The sequence below is a fragment of the Meleagris gallopavo genome, chromosome 7 (assembly GCF_905368555.1).
Source record: "Meleagris gallopavo chromosome 7, MGAL_WU_HG_1.1, whole genome shotgun sequence".
In the NCBI taxonomy this organism is placed as follows: domain Eukaryota; kingdom Metazoa; phylum Chordata; class Aves; order Galliformes; family Phasianidae; genus Meleagris; species Meleagris gallopavo.
In genome coordinates, this window is record NC_139410.1 from 11,264,568 (window position 1) to 11,284,916 (window position 20,349).

General features: G+C 37.0%; 1 protein-coding gene across 1 annotated transcript in view; it reads left to right on the plus strand.

Annotated features, from left to right (window-relative positions):
- BMPR2 (bone morphogenetic protein receptor type 2) overlaps positions 1 to 20,349 on the plus strand; it is a 102,170-nt gene that overhangs the window by 41,488 nt on the left and 40,333 nt on the right. Inside the window, exons 2-3 of the mRNA XM_085228051.1 lie at positions 8,098 to 8,271; positions 9,494 to 9,673. Coding sequence (XP_085084177.1) covers positions 8,098 to 8,271; positions 9,494 to 9,673 — 354 coding nt within the window. The remainder of the gene's footprint in view (positions 1 to 8,097; positions 8,272 to 9,493; positions 9,674 to 20,349) is intronic.

A 20,349-nucleotide genomic window follows, 5' to 3' on the forward strand; every position in this document is an offset into this window, starting at 1 on the left:
GGCACTGAAACAACGCATGGGCAGTAAGCTCAGGTACCTGCTGCTTAAAGTCTGCCGATGTATGTGGGCTGCATAATGTCAGCTGCTAGCAGTAAATCTCTGCTGTCCTGTCTCTCTCCCTCAGGGCTGCTCTTACGTAAGCTGGGATCTTCTAAGGTAGCACTTCCTTTTAGAGTAAATTTGAGGGAAGGGAGAGCAAGGCCTTCATTGAAGAACTTGAATTATGTACTTTTTGGCCAATCCATGTTTCCCTATTTATGTCAGTTCTAATTCATGAAACCCCTTGTATGGTGGATGCAAGCTGCACCAGCAAGCCGCAAAGAGAATGTGTGTTGGGGGCATGCTTGCGGTGAGGCTCTTTGCTCTGGGTATCCCTCAGGTCAGCCCAGTTCAAGAGGAGGCCACAATTTGTGTGCTGCCGCGATGGTGCCTGAGTGGGAAACAAGCTGTGGACTTCGTATACATCATGCTGCCAAGTGACCTGGTTCTGTTTTATTCCTTTAGTCACCTGAAGGCAGCAGACCACTGGTACTTCTGAATGCAATTGATATACCAGTTTGTGCAAGGACTGATTAAGAATACAACAGGGAAAAGTTGGCATCGCTGTTGTTGCTGATAGTGTTTATCAGCAGGCAACGCTGTGGAAGCAACTAGGAAGCAACTAAAGGGAAAAGAGATTGTAAAATTGCTTACTTTCTTAAAGACTAGATTGAGGAAAATAAAAGACCAAAGTGCAGAAAAAAAGGCACTTGAATTTTCTAGTGTCAAATGATCTTAATAGAAAAGGATCTTGTAACGAACATAAATGATTTAATCATATGTGTGCTCAGTTACTTCATCACTTGAAAATGGATATCAGTGCTAGCAGTCATTTTAGTTTTGGCACCAGTCCTCAATCAAAGCCTGGCTTCATGTAATTGCCAGCATTTGAAACTGATATGTTGTACGGTAAAAGTAGAGAAAACCAAAATAACTTTTGTCAATGAAGACTAGGAACGTGCAATATTGTGAATAGATTATTCCAGATTTTAACATTAAGTATAAACTGTCAGGGGTTTGTTGTCATAATGTATTTTTCAGTGTATCTTGAGGTACATACTATGTCCTATAAGACATTGGAGGAAATTTTAATGATTGCGATGTTTATTTCCTCACATTTTTAGAAGGAGACAAAAGCTTATAACTGCAAGTGTAACTTTCTGAGGCACCTTCTTTACTTTCCTGCTTCCCTCCTGGGATTTCCTTCTGTATTTTCTCCTCCCAAGTTTCCCTTCTTTCTTATTGCTTCTCTTTAGAATATGAATACAGCATTTGTGTTTATGGAGCCTATGTGGAGAGCCTCTAGAATAGATGTTCCCCATAAATCAGTGGGCTGTGCTTTCCTGGCTGGGTGTTGCATGGTGCTGCTCACGACCTCTTACTCAAAAAGTCCCCAGGCCATTTATGGTGGTTTTAGACCTTTACGCTCACATTCCTAGTTCTCAAGCAGGCAACTTGCTTCCCTTCCTGACCAGTCAGTCCAGAGTTCTGAACTGGCATATTCAATCAAATGTGCTACAAAACTGTGTTTTGGAAGCGTAAGTATGGGGAAGATCACAATCAATTCCGTTTTTTTCATCCCAGTACATTATTATTAAAGATGGTCTGCAGAAGACTGACTAGTTTCAAAGCAACTCTGCATGTGACATCTAAGTGTGTACACACTTAGATTTATTTGTAGTTAGAGTCTCGAAGGAGAAAAAGATGAAAAAGGCATTAGTGAAGAGCATGCTAGGTAATAATTTCTTCAAGGTACTTTTTCTCCCTACATCACATAAGAACACAGCTGTCAGTAGTTGAAAAGATATTCTCAAAGGAGCCTCCTGGTATACTTTCAGTTGATATTTTAATCACCTTTGTTTTGCAAGCTTGCATCCTGAAGACACGTGCTATCTCATAATCCAGCCTCTAGGGTGAAGATGCTGCCCCTGATTGTACACATAAAAGAACTTCACAGAGAGCTGGCAGGATTGAAAGAAAAGAACTTGTATGTCTTGGCCCTTCTGATTAAAATTTCACTAATTAAAAGGACAACTTACAGGAAAAAAATCTTAATCATTTCAAAAAATCTGTTGCAGCCTAATGAGGTTCCCAGTTGAATGCATAGTAGCCTACATTTAAAGAAATCCTATTAAAGGCAAGCAAATGTTCAGAATCCTTTTCCTTTTTTTTTTTTTTTTTTTTTTTTAATTTTTAATTTCCAATTCCACACCTACGTGGTCACAACTGCAGTTGGACTTAATTACCAAAATGGTATCTATATGTCTCTGATGCCAGCAAGTCTGTTTGCCAAGGTTACGTGCAAATCTATCTTCTGATAACTAGCTCAGATTCTTTAATTCATGATTTCTACTTTCTAATTCATGAAATGCATTGGCTGACATTGACTGCAGAGCTGAAAATTTTGGTGTTTATCCTGACAATTAAAACAGGGAGTAAAATAATTTTCTGTAGCATTTCCTTCCTTTCCCCCTCCCTTCACACTTGATGCAAGTTCCATATACAGCATTGAATAGATGTAAGGACAGGAAATGTTGATTAAATACTAATGGAACCAGCTTCCTATGCTATTAATAAAAACATGAGTCATGTTTCAAGGATTTGCAGTTGGATGCCTGTAACTTTTGGTATTTCTGCTGTAATTGTTTTCAGTAATTATGTTCTCCAAAAACACAAAAGTATGAGTGTATTAGTATATTATAAGCAGTAGCAACATACACATCTGTATAAACTCATTGTAGTGTAGATGAATCATATTCATAGCATGTAAGATTTCTGACACAGTAGATACACTAGTAAATTCATTTTTTATTTTTTCAACTCTTTGCTGTCCAGAAATATGGTCGTCTCCAAAACATAGTGAGAGTAAAAGAACGGTCGAGGGAAACTATTGTTAATTCCTACTTCCTTCAGGAACTTAGGGAAATAGTTTAACTTGGTCTGATTCCCCATTCTTCTGTCAGAATATGACAATAAGATTTTGGTGCCTTCTAAAAGTTAAGTCTCTTACAGTGTCTGTGATCATCAGGTGCAGCAGGAACAACAGCCAGACAAGAAAGCTGAGTGCACGTAATGTTTCTTAGGTTACTTATTTAAACACCCAGTTTAATGCTGCTCATGTTTTAAGCATGAAACTTTGAAACTTTAAAAGTTCGTTTTTGCATGAAATAGAAATGTAAAATGGGCTGGGAAAACTTTCTTCTTTTTTTTTTTTTTTTTCTTTCTGTGATAAGGAGGTGAAGCGCTTGCTCCACTTTTTGGGAATGGTGCCTCTCGTTCTTGTTTTTGCTGGAAATCCCTGCTGGATGAGAGGACTGTATTTTGAGCTAACTTCATTATTTTTATTAAATTATTTTCTTATAGTTTGTCTGGCACACAAGTTCAAGGGAAATGGGAAATAGGCATTTCAAATCTTTCTTACGAGTTGTTCAAATTTTACTCTTTTGTCCCTTTCAGCATTAGCCCCATCTATTTCCAGTTGTCTGAAGTGGCAAATTTTTCAGTGGTTTATGATGTGTAAGCATTTCCTTGTTATTTGCTTGAAAATCTCACTGCATCTGTTATCGAAAGAGAATTAGAAGAGATCTGAATGTATGAGTTCTGTGTGACAAAGAAATATATTATACTATAAAAAAATCACATTTTTTAAATGGCAATGAAAGCCTCAAAAATCCTTCTTTCTTCTTACATACTTAAAAAAAAAAAAAAAAAAGTAGTGTTTTGGTGTGTTGTTTTTTTTTTTTTTCCATTTTGGAGATAGCCTTTAATGTGACTTCTTCCATTTCTTTGTAATTTTAGAAATATGGAAATTGTTACTTTTATTGCATACTGATTAATCAGATAGTTTTTATTTAAGTACAGTGAACTCTCTCCAGAGAACTGTTCCCCCGCCACCCCACTTTCTCAACCAAAAAAGATTGTTCATTTGATCCAGTAGGTGTGGAATCTTTGGAAGAACATACACATATTTAGCATTTTTTTTTCTCTTTGTTATGTTTTAGCCCTAGCAATGAAAGAGTTGTTACAGACTTTGACATTAATTAGAGCAACTGCAGTCCAGATGAATGGTTTTAGTGCAGTTGTTTTCATGATGCTTAGCTTGTGCAGGAGTAAAAAGAGGAAGGGGGCTGTGACAGGGTTGCTACGGGGTATCTCTTAATAAGAGCAGAGCTCTGGAAAATGGCTTCAGCAGTGCTACTGACAGCTTTGAAAACCTTTTCCACCACTTGCTTTGGTGCTAGGTGTTGGGTTTGTTAGCAGAGCACAGTGCTGGGCATTTCTAGTCTGAGGAGATGCTTAGCTTGACCTGTAAATGACCTCTTTGTTTCACTGGTTTGAAGATGCAGACAGGTGGCTGAGGCCCAGCTCAGCCTGCACCTGGCTTGGCTTTTGGCTCCCGAGCAGACTGAAGCCGACAGAAAAGGTCGGCCACGAGGAGCACGCCTACAGGCAAAGAAGCAGCAGCATTGTGCGTGAAGACTGAGAGTTCTGTTGAAATACCATTTAGAACAGACACCCCAGCACCCTCATGTTTTTTCACAGTGGCATCTCCATTTCTGGTGAGGGAAGGTTTTAGGCAAACTCATGTAGGCTAGTGACTGCTTCCAGGGCCTGACTTCAGGTTTTCCGATACTAAAAGTTTTTGGAACTGACTTGTTCCACTGACTGGCAGAGTGAAACTGTATTACCAGATTCCCAGAGCAGGAATGTGCAGAAACCGTGCAAGGAAATTGAAGTGACTCATCTATTCTGTGGTTCTTCCGGATGGTTTCTCGAGATCTGAGTGTCCCACCCAATTCTCCTTGGCATTAGAACTGCAACAATGAACCTACACAGACCATAGAAAAAACTCCTGTTCCCCAGATGTTCCAAGCCATCGGGGAAGGGGCAGAGTTCAGCAGAGTATTGCGGTGGGTACTGCTCCCATAGGGGCTGTGCTACTCTCAGTTATAATCGAAGCATGAATGTGCAGAGGTCAGAGTGAAAACTCTAGTTCTTGGGTACGTAACCTTTATTAGCGTTGGAAAAGTTTCCCGCTGAGATCATCTGACATTAAACTGTGGCAAGTGAACTTGCATTTTTATTGGCATGCTAGAAAACTGATAAAGACAGGCACTTATATGCTATCATTTTCTCATGCTTACCTCTTCCTTACCTCTGCAGATATTGTTGTACATTTTCTTCTAATCAGAAGAGCCTTTGGTAATGATGATTGTTTTCTGTAGTGTGCAGTTGGACAGCATCAAACACAACAGTTAACAACTTGTGTTTTTATATGTGGCTTCATCAAGTTCTTGCCTCTCAAACATGATGCTAATAGGTAGCTAGAAAAGTGAAGAGTCCAGAAAAATGGTAGTTGAAGTGGTCTGTGCCTCAGGACATGATACGTATAGCTGTACCATATAAATTTGTTTGTGGAAAGCAAAATAATAATAATAACAATAATTCTCCACTCCCCCCTGCTTAGTTCTGAGGGAAAGCTTTTTTTTTTCTTTTTTTTTTTTAATCAATTGAGGTATTATGAAACTGGACTTTTCCTGGAATTCCATGGAGTTTTAGTTTTCCCCCCAAAAAATTATAATTAAAAAAAAAAAAAATCACACAAAATGAAACAGGTTTTTGATAACCAGATCTGCCTGATTTTGATAATCAAATCTGCTTTGTAAGTTCAGTTCTTTTTAATCTATTTTTCCCAATAAGGGCAAATCATGAAAACTCATCCTATAGCAGTTTGAGCAGTCAGTAAACAAGCAACAACACGAGTGACCTTCGTCCCATTCTGCTATTGCACTCAACTGATTTAAAAACCTTCATAGTATCCCTTGGAGCAGATACATCGTGGTTTCACAAGAACCTGTGGTTCTGTCCTATTCCCTCTTGAAAATTATATGTCAACGTTAATCTTTTTCCTTTCTGATTTTCGAAGTTAGACAGCTCCTGTTCTCTTGCAGTAGTGGATTGCTACCCTTTCCTACATTATTTCTTGTCCAGCCCTGAGTCGTGGAGCAGGGAATGTAGGACAGATGCTTCACGCCTGGCATACTCAGCTGTTCCTGAGAATAAAAGTACTGCGTGCTACTGGCAAGGGCTGCTTGAAGCAGCACATACTGGATCTTAAAATATGACCTTTTTGTCCTCAGTAACTCAAGTAATTCTACTCATTTAGAAAGAAAGAGTTAGATCTGAAATTTGTGCAACGGAGTTTCTCAATGTACAGCTCCTGCTTTTAATGAATGTTTATTGCCTCAAAACTCAGGTTGCAGATGTAAAGGATAAATTGTATGCCAATCAGTGCATAGGAAGGCGGATGAATAACGTGGCCTAGGTTAGTGCTGTATGTGGAGCTGCGAGTGATTCAATTACAGTGGCTTAAGAAGTTCCTGTCATCTCCACTGACAGTTTTACTGCTACTAAATTGACCTGCTCAACTGATCATATATACCCCACCAGACCATTAAAAAACACACCAAATTGTGCTGTTTTAATTACTGCTGCTGCAGAATGAGCTAGGAGTTGCTGTCAGATGGCTTTTCTCAATGATATAGCTATTTATAATTGCCTCAGCATAAGAGAATATTGAGTTTTGACTCTTTAATGAATAGCTTTATAAGTGAGACACATATCTGAATCTAGATTTCTTGTTTTGTCTTTCTGTTACCAAATCATCTGCACCAATAATACAGTGAAACAGCATTTTTGCAGTAAGTCTGCCTTGCTGAAACTCAGCATCTTTGGATTGATGCTGCAAAATGACAAAACAATTAAATCTCAATGAGGAAATATTTTGCAGGTAGCCAGTACCTTTAGTAATTGACAATAATTGTCTACAATTTTATTTTAAGTTCAGAATCACTTTTTCCAAAATATCACTTGTCACCTACTCAACCTTGTATTCTGCTCCCAATGCTTTCACATGAGTCTAAGAACAGGATGAAGTCTACTCGTTCAGATGCATAGTGCATCTCTTTCTGAGATGGGGTCTTTGCAGAGCTGTACTTCTGAATAACATTTATTGTGTTATAGTTACACGTCTGATTTTCCAAGCATTTTATAAAATTATATCCTAGTGAAGAATGAAAATATAAATAACATATTCACGAAATCTAAATAACATATTCACTACAAATGTAGGATTTATTTTTCTTGTTTTTTAAAGACTTTGTTGTTTGAATGTGTTTACTGTTCTCTTCCTAGAGAAAAGATGTTAGAGGCCTATCAGCTTGGTTGAGTCCTTTACTGAAGGCAACATAAACAAAAATTCCCACAGTAATTCTGTGTAAAACATCTGACTTTTTAAGATACTCAATTTCTGAAGCTTGACAATCAAATATTTTTAAAATCAGCGTGCTCTCTGTGATTTTTTTTTTTTTTTTCCTAAATAAAAAACTCAAGGATTTTCTCAGGTGATCATGTGTATTAACTTCTGTGCTCCTTTTGTACATAAAGTCTTCCTGCTGGATGTTCTGTGGGGATAGTCTTTGTAATTCAATCACAAATTCATTGGTCAGAGTTGCATGGATTTTACTCAGCTGTTTGTATTCCTGTTGGTGGTTGTAAATGTTGTGTGAAATAGCCCAAATTAGTGGGCTGCTGAGGAAAAAGAAGTCAGTGCAACAAGATGGATAAAATGTGGAAAAAATAGAGATCAGTGAAGGGGGAGCATGACACTGCTATAAGGTAGCACTGGGTTGGATGGCACTCTGAAGATGGTTGGCTTAGTTTACAACTTGGGAACAATTGAGTAACTCATGTGGTTGCTGAAGAAACCAGCTAAGAGTTGCATAACAACTGAACAAATGATGCAGGCTATGCAATGAAATTTTCTTCAAACATTTGCAGATCCATTTTGAAACAGCTTCTGAGGTTTTTCTGACCTCTTTATAAAAGTAACTTCAGGATTTTTATCTCTGACTGTTGGAGTACAGTTTGAAGAATGAAAATTTGTAGTTCACGATGGTGTGAAACATAGGTTTCCAGAAGACTGTAGTCTTCCTATAATTAAAGCTAAAATTTTATGAAAGAAGTTAGTGACAAAAATTTTTCTTTCTTTGTCTAAAGCTGCACAGAGTGAGGAGCGGCTGTGTGCATTTAAGGACCCATATCAGCAGGACCATGGAATCAGTGAGAGCAGAATCTCCCAAGAGAATGGCACCATTTTGTGCATGAAAGGTAGTACCTGCTATGGACTTTGGGAAAAAACACGGGAAGGAGACATACATCTCGTAAAGCAAGGTATGTGACATTTTTTGATAAGTGCACTAGTTTTTGCTACTCTTCAGCTTTTTGTAATATAGCAAATAAATCTGAGGATGCTCTTCTGCAAAATTGGTTATTTGACTTCCCATTTAGCAATTTTGAAGATGAACAGAAAGTTTTTTGAAATAAATGATTTCTGAAAGAGATTAAAGAGCATAGTATACAGTTAAAGGAAATAAAACTCAAATTACTCATTGTTTAGGATGTCCAGAGGAAGATAACTGCCTTGAGTCTACTTTAGTATACCTATTGATATTATGATAAATTCAAAAGTGAATGTCTTTTTAAAAATGTACATTTGGGTTGACTGGATGTTTGTTAACAAAGGGAACTACAGCACTAGAACAAAACTGTGACATACTGTTTGTTAATTCATTATTTTTTTGCTGAGAGCGTGATGGCAGGCAGGGGTGGAATGTCTTGCAGTGCTGAAGATAAGCTTTGATTTCCATTTTCAGGGACTCTGCTAGGTTATTTGGGTACAAGTTAATGTAGTATAACGTATGAACAGAATGAAAACCAGTTACCAAATGCGTGCAGTTTAGTTTGGTTGCTCGCTTCTGCCCATACTCTGCCTTCTTCTATTCCAGGCACTTGTTCATAAACAATGCTTAACTATCATTGACTGTATTTGAGAAGGGACAGTTGCTGTTGGAAAAGAAAGCCTGCACTAAGCAAGAAATAAGTTGTGGTAGAAGATTCCAGTAAGATTCCAGTTGACAATGAGAAGGATGGAATTGTTAGAAATTATGCTGGAAGCACCAAATTATTGATGTAGTCTTGTTTTCTAGCTCTGAGAAGACAGACAACTAAGTTACAGTTTTGTCTAGGCTGTGGATCAGATGGTAGTGGTATTGTCTTGGTATCAGAGAATTGGAGAATAGGATATGTTTGCTTAGAATGCTCGAGAACTCAGATTTTGTCATACTGAGGTAGACACCTTTGATGTTGATCTGTACCACTGCCTGTGTTTCTTCTTGTCTATCACAAATTCTGAAAGAAATTATCCAGTTGATGGTTTAAAAGATGGTAGTGAAATCATGAAACAAATTATGATAACTGTTTCTGCTCCATTGCAACATATAATTCAGTATTATATGGTACTGATTTCTATAGGTATGCTTGAATTGTCCATGAAATAAAATTAATTTAATGCCCCCTATATAAGAATAATTATTTAATTTACCTCTGCTTACAGGATGCTGGTCTCATATAGGAGACCCACAGGAGTGTCACTTTGAGGAGTGTATAGTTACAACCACCCCTTCCTTGATTCAGAATGGAACATATCGGTTCTGCTGTTGTAGTACTGACTTATGTAATGTCAACTTCACTGAAAACTTCCCACCTCCTGACCCAACTGATACAACGCCTTACAGTAAGTCAGAGGTTTCCATTTCTGTCATTTCATGGTTGAAGTCATTTAGAGAATGATTTTTCTTTTGTGCACTGTAAAATATGGAACGTGACCTTTCTAACGCAGCAGAAATACCAAACAGATCTTTTCCATGTGAAGTTCAATATGTTTATTTATTCCATGGTGCTCTGCAAAGAATGAGTTAAATGCTTACAAGTATTTGTTTAGGGAACTGCTGAATGCATATTATGTTTACTAAATGCTCTCTAATCTTGGGTGCTTGGGTGTTTGGATGCCTAACTGCAGAAGTCTGTGGGGATATTCAGAAGAATTCAGACTTGACTTAAAAACGAGCCAGGAAGTTCATTAAAATTCTGGCACGTTTGAAAAGTCTGCCATATCTATTCAGTTCTGTTTCATGGAACAGTCCTAAGAGAAGGTGATCAGGCCGCAAAGATTCTCTCTAACAGTCTTACAATGCTTTGAAATCTGACTTTTGTTTTGTATACCTCTGATAGAGATTAACTTTGACTTAACATTCAAAGAGTACTAGTTTGAGCAATTTAGTTTTCGTTCAAATTAGATTATCTATATTTTTATTTATTATAAAATGAATATAGTGCATTGATCCAAATCAATATATTATCCAAATCAATTATTACCCCTTAACTTTCTATTTCAGAATGAGGGTCATGACTAACAGACACTCTGTGATGCTGGCTTCCAAGCATTAAGAAACACAGTTGTTTAACCTAATCTAAACTTCTGGACAGCCTTTTCTAAATACAAACTGTGAAGGAGAAATTGAATAGTGGCAGACTTGTAAATGGTAGTGCAACTGCTTCAGCATATTGAAAGTTCTTTGTCGTAAAAAAGTGGTTTGTGAAATGAAGATGACTCTAATGGGATGGCATTTACAGCAAGAAAAAAGCAGTTTGTATTTAGGAATGATAATTCAAAGAATTCACGTAGTGATGATGTTGATGCTTTCAAAAGTAGTTGTAGGATAGAGTTTTTACTAGCAGTTTTGGGCAAAATGAGGGCCTGGCATGTTAATGAGAAAAAAAGAAAAGTAGCCTTTCATTGGGAAAATACACTAGGTAAAGTGAGCTGGCAAGATATATGGCACCTTTTGTCTGATAATATTATTTGTACAGTAAGCATCACTGTTTGGAACTTTTTTCAGAGCTCAGTACTGTGCAGTGATGAACAGACACTACTTGATTCTGGTAATACCTGTGTGATAGAGCTCCTCAAATTTGACTGGCGTTACTACTGTGCAGGAAATTCAGACAGGAAGGAAAAAACGCATGTAGTTCCTTTTCCCTCTCTATCCTCGACAGTAGGGAGATAAAATTTCTATAGAACAACTTGTTCTATAGAACTTGTTTGTACTTCTCTAAGGGTAGATTATGGTCTGAATTAATTTATTGCATGATAACATTTCCAAATAGTTTTTAGATTGAACTTCTAATACTAAAAAATCTAGCCTGACTTGCAAAGTGAGAGGGAAAAACTTATTAAATGTGTAACACAGTCCTTAATTCACCCAGCTGTAATTGAGTGTTGCAGCATACGTTTCTACTGACTCAAACTGTTTTATGTTATTGTGTTGCCTTCCATTTTCATAATATGCAAATTTTGTTTTAGGCATAAGCAAAGTAGGTTGCTTTCTGGCACAGTTGTTTGCCTACACTAGCTGTGCTAGAGATGGAGATTGGCTGTTCCAGCACCAAGGATGGCCTTATTTACTATTCTCATACTTTATTTATAAAACTCTACTGCTGCATTTGTTGGAGACTGGGACGCTTCTGACAGTGTAAATTCCATACACACTCAGCACTGTGGAGGCAGATGTTCTAGAAAGTTAGAAGTATGAACAAAGAAAAAGAATTCTCCACAAACTTCTGCAATTTCTCTGAACTGGAGTTTGACTGTCCCTTTCCCAGCCCTCTTGACTCTTTCTAAAACCCATTTTGATGCTGTCCTCAATACTGAGGACAAAATTCTTGCACAAGTCCTATGGCAAATCTTCTGATTATTTCAGTATAACCTCTGAATTGTGCATATTCACTATATTTTTTAATAAGATGTTAAAAATATTGCATGTGGAAAAGATCTTCAATGACAGAAAATAAGCTACTTGGACTGATAGAACTTATTTATCTTGATGATGCCATGAATTTCAAGGCATGTTTGAATAGTATGTGGTTAATTGGTATGAATTAGGTATGAAGCCTAATGATTTCAGCCAACAGTCAATCTGAAGGATCTGTGCAAACTGTTAAACTCTTGAGTTAAAACTATCCCCCCAAAAAGAATAAAATATGAATTTATATGATCACTTGGTTGTTACGTAGGACAAATAACAGTAGCTCATTGAAAGATGTAGCTACAATATAGATGTTTCAAGACTAGAAGTTAATTAGAATTTTTAGACACGTTAAGTATAACAAACCATTGTTCTCATAAAATTCACGAAGTGTTCTCACAAAAATTACGCTTAATTTTTATGTCTTTTAGGATATAGAAAAAGTTTGTATCATAACCATATCTTCATGGAATGGAGTACATTCTTTCTGTGTAGTTAATTCTCATTTTGTCAGAACACAAATACAGAAGATCCATCCTATCTTGTAACAAAATATTTATAAACATGACAAATAAGGTCAAGGTCTAACTGGTTTTTGAAGCCTTGAATTTAATCATTTCTGCTTCTTAATTTGCAGGTGGTAGACAATCATACATTTGAGTAGTCATAATATTATTTTGCTCTATCTTAAGAGTAGTCTGGAAAGATTCAAGTAGATATTAGTTGATTGGCTGTCCCTGCAGCTAGAATTTTGCAAATGCTATAGGATGCTGTGTAGTCTAGAGACCACAGTCTTGAGATATTAAAAATGAAAAGATTCAGTTAGCTGTTTCCTGAAGTGGCAGAAGTAGAGATTGGAGCATAGTGTTCATTTCAGATCTGAAGATTTTATCAGTGTAATTTAGGGCTACCAAAATGCAGAAGTTTCAGAATAACCTTGCATCCTCAGCTCTCACTTTTCAAGTCAGAGTGGGTGGAAATACTTTCTCGAGCTTTGCGAAACTACCCCTGGATAGATTCATTATTCTTACATCTTCTGTTTTCACAAAAAGAGCCCCACTATCTTACGTTCAGATAAGTATCTGTATATACCTTCTAACTTCTAACTATACCTTCTAACGCCAGCTATTTCTTTGGGTAAACGTTTTGAGATGTGTATTTACTCTATTGCCTTTGTCCAACATTTATTTTGAGATTCTTGTAAACTACCTGCCCCTCGTGTCTACAGAATACTTTCCAAATTCCGAGTTAATTTGAAGGTAACTTCATTAATTCTACGTTCATTCATAATGACCATTTAAACAGAACTTAAGCAACTAAAGAGGTAAATGTTCTTCCTCATTGGTCATTGATATATTGTTGTAATTAATCATTGAAGTTAAAATAACATCAGGATCAAAACAAAGAAGCCATTTTTAATTATGGTTTCTTTTTTTCCCTCAAGGCTGCATTCCTGGCACTGTGCATAAATTAATCTCACAGCAACTGCATGTTAAGTATACATCTTTGCATGGCGGGTAATGCCTTTGCAGGATACATGGGAAAAATCCCTGGCAACAAGAGCTGAGCATTGCTGGTTCATACTGTTGTTGAAACAATGTAGGTGTTTTTTTCCTCATAACAGCAAATGGTGGCTGTGATTTTTAAAGAACCTGAAAACTTATATTACATAAAAGCACTGAAATTTGGTTATAAAAAAGCTGCTGCCTCATGCAACAAAGGAAGCTGGTGTTTCTTTATTCTAAACTGCTGATAGATTGATTTATCTTTCTACTGTACCATCTTGGCCTTTCTTGGCCAGCTTCTTGCTACATACGTGTCTGGTTTTAAGTGCTCCCAGAATTCTGTGGAAATTTAGCTAAGGAAAGCTACCATTTTTAAATCATGTAATTATTAAAGTGCATGGCTGGGTCAGGTTAATTAAGGTAGTAATAGAAGGTTTTGATTCAGCTACTACATTTGAGAGGTAGCAGTTAGACTCATGTTGCTGTGGGCATGTGGCCCAACCTCGCTCCACTGAAGTTGAATTAGATCACGTCATGCTAATTTTGCAAAGTTGTTCTCTCTCAGTTCTTATCTTGGATTGCTTGTTCTGAGAGAGTAACATCCAATATTAATTTGTAGTTGAAATGCCTTTTCTTTCAGCTGGATTTTTCTTGGCAAGTGCAGAGCTTGGTCAGCAAAGTTTTTAGCGGTTGTTTGAGCAGTTCTTCCATTTCTGCGTCATGTAAGAAAACACTGTAAATGAACACTCTCCTATTTGTGTGGTACTTGTCCTTCTGATGATTTTGATGTATGGAAAATGGAAAATTACAAACCTTTGCAATATGTCTGACCTTCTGTTTTGAAAATGGAGGCAGGAATGATCCATATGAGGACTTAGCATTTACACCCTTGAAATAGCAGGAAGTAAATCAAGCACATCTTACACAACTAAGGGTTAAAATGCTGTATGTCATCAATGCATCTTCACTATGTTATGAGGCAGGGAAATGTATGTAGGAAAGTAGCAGTAATATTAAGGCAGTAGTTAAGGGCCTAGCTTTATTGTGTGTAGGAGGACAATAATATGCCTCCTAGGAAGTTATTTACTGGGACATTGTAGAAAATGGAGTTACAAGGGGAGAAAATGTAGAGGTGAGAGTTGCTATGGGAACAAACAACCAGTATTATAGCAATTAGTAATCTTTCTAGATGGTTATGTAGAAATTCAAGTGAAAGCCTTAGTTTCTGTACAATCAGTAGAAGGTTTCGCAAGTCACTCAAGATAACAGGTAATGCTTGTTGAGTAAGTTAGTTCAGTGATTCTCATTACAAACAGCTATATCAAACGCAGAATCTCTTACAGATTGCTGTTAGCTGCACTTAACGTTTTAACTTCTAAGACATCATATTCTTTTGAGATTAAACTGGCGTCTTTACTGAATTTAAAATTAAAGCTTTGATGTACAATTGGAGCTTGAATATGAAGGCAAAGTCTACTTAGAAAAGCTGTACATGTAAATTTTTTCTCTTACAGAAACATTTAATCAGGAAGGTGAAATTGAAATGTTTTACTTATGCTGAAATTTAAATATTTTGGAAATGTTTGGAAATGTTGCAAAGTTTTTACTATGCACCACAAAGCTACAAAACACTGAAAACTATGTTAAATAAATGTTTGTTCTTATTTTAAATTGGAGAAACATTTCAAGTATTATTTTTACTACCAGAAAAACCGTAAGTTTTATACTGTGTTTCCTGTTGCTTTATCAGTCTGCACCAGATAGGAAAGCTGTACAATGTAATTTCAGAGCTCTGCTAGCACAGATCATTTTATGACCTGGAGTTTCAAGAACAAGAGCCTCTGTAAACTTCTTTTAACTAAAAATACCACAATTTTTATCTTGAAATATTGCAATAATAGTGCATATTACACAATTGTATTGATGTGTTAGTGAAGTGATGCACTATCACTGCACTTTGTTTCAGAGTGCTTAAAGCATTGTACTTCAGAGTCCGTAGAGAGCTTAACTCTTCAAGTACATGTGGGCATAACTTACAATCATCTGAACAGCATTGTAGTCATCTTTGACATTTCCTGTATATTTCTAGTACCAGGTGGCAAATATTTTGAGTTTCAGACCCAGTATGAAGACAAGAAGCATCAATTTATCTGAAGCATAGCTAGTGATATCGTGCCTTCTTCAGAATTAGTGAAAGCATGTGTAGTAGATTAACTAGTGTCTGTAAATAGGTGTTTCAGATTTGTTGCATTGTGCAGTTCTTGAGTTCTTCATTTGCATCTCTACTGGAAATCAGGTGCTTAGAGTTGGTATGTTTTGTGCACTTCTCAAAGTTTAAAGATACACAAATACCTTTGGTAATACATATATTGTAATGTGTTCCAATTTTTTTGAAATGCTGAAATTTTGAAATGCTATTTTTTGACTTTCATATTGATATTAAGAATATGACTTAATTAGCCTATATCTGTTGTGCATTTTAGAGTTTTATTGTGAATACTTTATGGATGCAAGGTATAAATAGATAAGACTGACGAGAATGGAACTCAACATGTAAATAACAAAGACTAGAAAAAGGTAGTAGTATTTTTACCTCCTCTCTCCTTAAAGTTAAAAGAGGAGCAAGCAAGATTGCTGTACTTTTTGTCGTTATTCAGATGCTACAATATACAATAAACATTATTCTAAACAAACCATACACTGCCTATATGTCTTGAGGGTGAATGAGAGCTGACTGGAAAGTGAATGGACATAGCAGGATGCTTTTTGCAGACATTTGTGATCGGTGGGTTTTCTGATATAGTAGGAATAGTAGACTTCTAATAAATGCTTTCTCCACAATTATTAAGTATTAATAATGAATAGTTACTAATTTCTAGCTCCTTTATTTCTGCACCCCTAAAATTTTAAGACTGCATGCTGTAAATCTTAAAAGTCGGAATGAGTTACATATGATTATAATTCAGCCAGGAGTAGTCATATCTGGTGTACTTAATGCTAAGATATGAGATAATTGTTTATAGCCTTGAAGTTTGAGTACAAAACATGAGAAAGCATCAGTGACAAGTTCAGCAGTTTGCTGTTCCAGTCTTCTGTGTTTTTAAGTTGATGACACTGCACTCGGTGAAACATTACCAGAGTGGGCTGCCCTAACTAGTTATATTGACTAAACTAGCAAGATATCGTACTCTGTTGGCATTACTCAGTAAAAGGTTATGTTAGACTGGTTGCAGTCCTCATATTTGATTTATTTATTAATTTCAACCATGGTTCTCCTCTGTTGTTCTTTTTCTAAAGATTGAAATGAATGGAGTTTAGATGAAAAGGAACAAGAGCTCAGCAAAGCTCAGTTACAAAGCATTGCTAGGTGCTGCCAGCAGCTACTGATAAATTCCCACCCCCAGTTTTGTCTGCTCCTGATACAGTGCTAGTGAGGAAGGTTTGTGACTGCAGCCTGCTAAAATAGTGAGAGGCAGGCTTGGGGGTGGGAATGCTAAGCACAAAACTGAACATTGCTTATAAATATTGTTTATTCTTGACTGTTCAGTACTAATAAAATTATCTGTGTGGATTAATATTTCAATCACAAAAAGCCTTCCATGTATTTTTCTTACTCCTTAATTGGACGTTTTCTCTAAGCCTCGCTTGTTACTGTAGTATATGCTCAGCTGGCTGACAAAAGTATCTAATCCTGTGTCATGGTTCTGTCTAAGACAATTTACACTCTCGATCCTGGAACTGTTTTGAAAGAAAGCTTTAGGGGTTTGGCACATGCAGTGCGACTGGAATAGTCCCCTGTGAGCTCAGCTGCCTTGCAGGCTCCCTGGGACTACATGCATACATCGGCACCAAGGAGCTCAACCTCCTGTGGAGAGCCAGGTTTGCAGAGTGGTACAGGGATGTGGGCTCTGCTGAACTGGTCTTTTATCATTGGTCTTTTGTGGGCCTTTTTTGATCAATTTCTTTATCTGGCAAATATGGTGAGCCTGAAAATCCTATATGTGTTAATTTCTAGCTACTGTCTTTATGAAATGATGTGCAGTGACTTTTCAAATGAGAGATTACCAGGAGGTAAACCAACAGCGGTGTTTTAGAGTCTAGTAAATAAATCCTCTAGGTTTTTAATAATGCAATAAGCTGCTCATAGGAGTATTTGAATTGTTTTTAGACCAAGTGTTCTTAAAGCAGCTTGAATTCAGTCAGTCAGATGTCAGTGGGCTCCCGCAGAGGCAGGCATGGAGCAGGCCACCTTTCTGCCAGGGGCTGGGGGTCGCAGCCAAGGGCAGCACCTTGTTCGGGCCCCCCAGATCTTCTGTTGGGAGTATAACCAAGGGCAGGAGCTGTATTTCGTGGGAGCTAGAGTTTGTCTTCTTCCATCTTGTCAGGCAAAATCTCTTTATGTGGAAGGATACTGAGAATCAAGATTTTATTCATTTATTTATTCATTCCTTATGAAGAAGAGCTTACATCCTTTTCATTAATAAAGTGAATGGCGAATTCCAGTGAGTGCTTCAGGTACTGAATTGTGAATGAGCAACTGGCTGTATAATTAGAACATGGAGTTTTATAACTGGGTGTCTAGCTCCTGAGAAGGTGCATGTGTCATCCAGACTACTGGCATCTCCATTTCGTTTTTAGGAACTGAGCTGTCTGGAATGTTCTGAAGACACAGATCTGAGGTGTTCTGTTGTCTTTTTGGCTAACAAGAACCATGGGCTCAAAAGAACAGACAGGAGATCATAGAGCACCCAGGGGAGCCCCGACAGACAGGAAAGCATCATGTCAGTGTGCTCCTAAATTTTCAGTTCAGTGCTGTTGTTTTGTTGCTATCTAAACAGGAGATGATGACAGAGAAATCTTCACAAAGACACCAGTGAATGCAATTATGCTGTTGAAAGAGATTCAAGATGATAATAAAAACCTATTTGTGTTGATTTTATAAACAGGAATGCTGACTGTTGTTAGTAAATTAGAGTGAAGGAAATTAATGAAAGTGCATGTAGTAGATATGTATGAAATACGAAGAATACAGTTCCTCTATCTGTAATTTCTTCTGTATATGTGTACTGAAACTTCCTGTGTTTCTTTGTTTTGAAGTATTTGTGTGCATTACTCTTTCCTGACACATTGCAGTTGGGGTGTTACTTCTGTGTTTTTTGAAATAGTTGTTGATACATACCATGCATTATTATTTTCACTGTTTCATATTTAATAAATAAAATGAACAGTGCCTCATTGTAATGGATGCTAGTTGTCAACAACTCCTATTTTAGTGTAATCTGCAACTTTACTAAGTGTGCAAGTCCTCTATTGAGATCATTTATATAAACACTAGAAAGAAGCCTAACATGAAGTCAGAAGAAATCAACCAGTGGCTGGTCACCAGCCTGTTGTAACCCCATTTACTCTAGTTATTGGAGCCCAGCCCATCATCCAATTCTTCATGTTGTATATTTGTCTAGCTGTATGCTGGACATTTTGTCCAGAAGGATAGTGTGAGAAACAGTATTGAAATTCAAAAAGATTTCATCAACCGGCTTTTCTTGGTTGCCTAAGTGAATAACCATGTCATAAAAGGGAATTACATTTGTTAAACAGGGCATTTCCATTGTGAACCCATGTTGTCAATGACCAGTGTCTGTGTTTTTCAGGCGTTTTTCAATAACTCCCACAATAGTCCTCTACATAATTTTGGTACACCAAAATGGAATACGTTTCCTCACCCCTGCAGGTATACCCTATCCTTTTAGGTGTTCAAGGTAAGGTTGGATGAGGCTTCAAGCAGCCTAACATATTGTTTGGCAACCCAACTCGGCTCATGGAAGGAGGGAGGGTTGTGACTAAATGATCATTAGAGTCCTTCCATTGCAAGCCATTCTATGATTGCATGTGAGTGGAGTGATGGTGTGTGTTTGTGTGTGTGAAACACTTTCCCTTGTTGCAATTCTCATTTTGACTGAATTTCTGAGAGGAGATAAAGTTTTTAATCTCAGCTCTTGGGGGATTGCAGAATATATGATTTTGGCTGTCATACTTTCCATGTCGGAATAGGTCTGGATCTTTTGAATAGTGAATGTAATCAAATTTGTGTAGAAAGTTTATATATCTCTTTTGATCATCTGTGTTTTCATTTGGGACGTTAAGATATTTATTGTGCAACATATTTGATAATTTGAAATGAATATGTTAGTCGTAGAATCTAACTTAAATTCTAGTTTATTTCAGTTAATTTGGGTATTACACTTTTATACGTTAGTTGTGCAGATATGTCTAAAGGAGAGAAGTTAGAAATTCTATTTGAAAGGGCAAGTAAATAGTAAAGAGGGAAGTGTGAAGATTTAACATTGCTGTAGCTTTTTTATTTTAGCATTGAAGGTGAGATTTGGCATTTTCAGAGACATGAGGGAGGTCTTAATTTTCTAAGACACAATAGAAAATTGCGTTGAGTCTGAACTGAAGCATTTAATACTTTTGAATACCTTTGAAGGTTCCACTAAGATTGTTTCAGTAGATTGTTTTATGCATCCTTAAGTTTAATCTTAATAAATATTGCATGTAACCTTCTTGGTGCCAGACCAGTTATTTCATGAAAGTTTCTAAAGTATCTATGGATAATATTACACAGCTTTTTACTTTGGCCTGGATTTTGCCTTCCTTTAGGCTGGTGGTAGCATGAAGCTCATTTAGAAGTGTCTGCAAGCCTGTAAATATTTTCCTAGGTTAGCAAAAAAATTCCTTGTTCTAGACATTTGTATTGACTTTAAACTAAATATAGTATGAGCAAGGGTAAGGGATCGTTGCAGACTGCATAAAAGCACTTTTCACTATAGTAACACTTGGAACAGGAAGAGTGCTAGATGACTCTTTCCTATGGAGAACCAAAATATTCTCATGTATGTCGATGTGTGCACAAGCAAGATGTGTGTGTCTGAGGAATACATGGTGCTCTCGCTAGCCCTAGCCAGACCTTCTGTGTGGAGCCACTAAGACCATTGTTGCTTTGTCATAGTTCTGTTTCTCCCATTAAAGAAGTAACTCACCATAAGAGTAGTTAGAAAAGTAGTTTTAAAATTCAACAAGTTAGTATGAATGTTATAAAA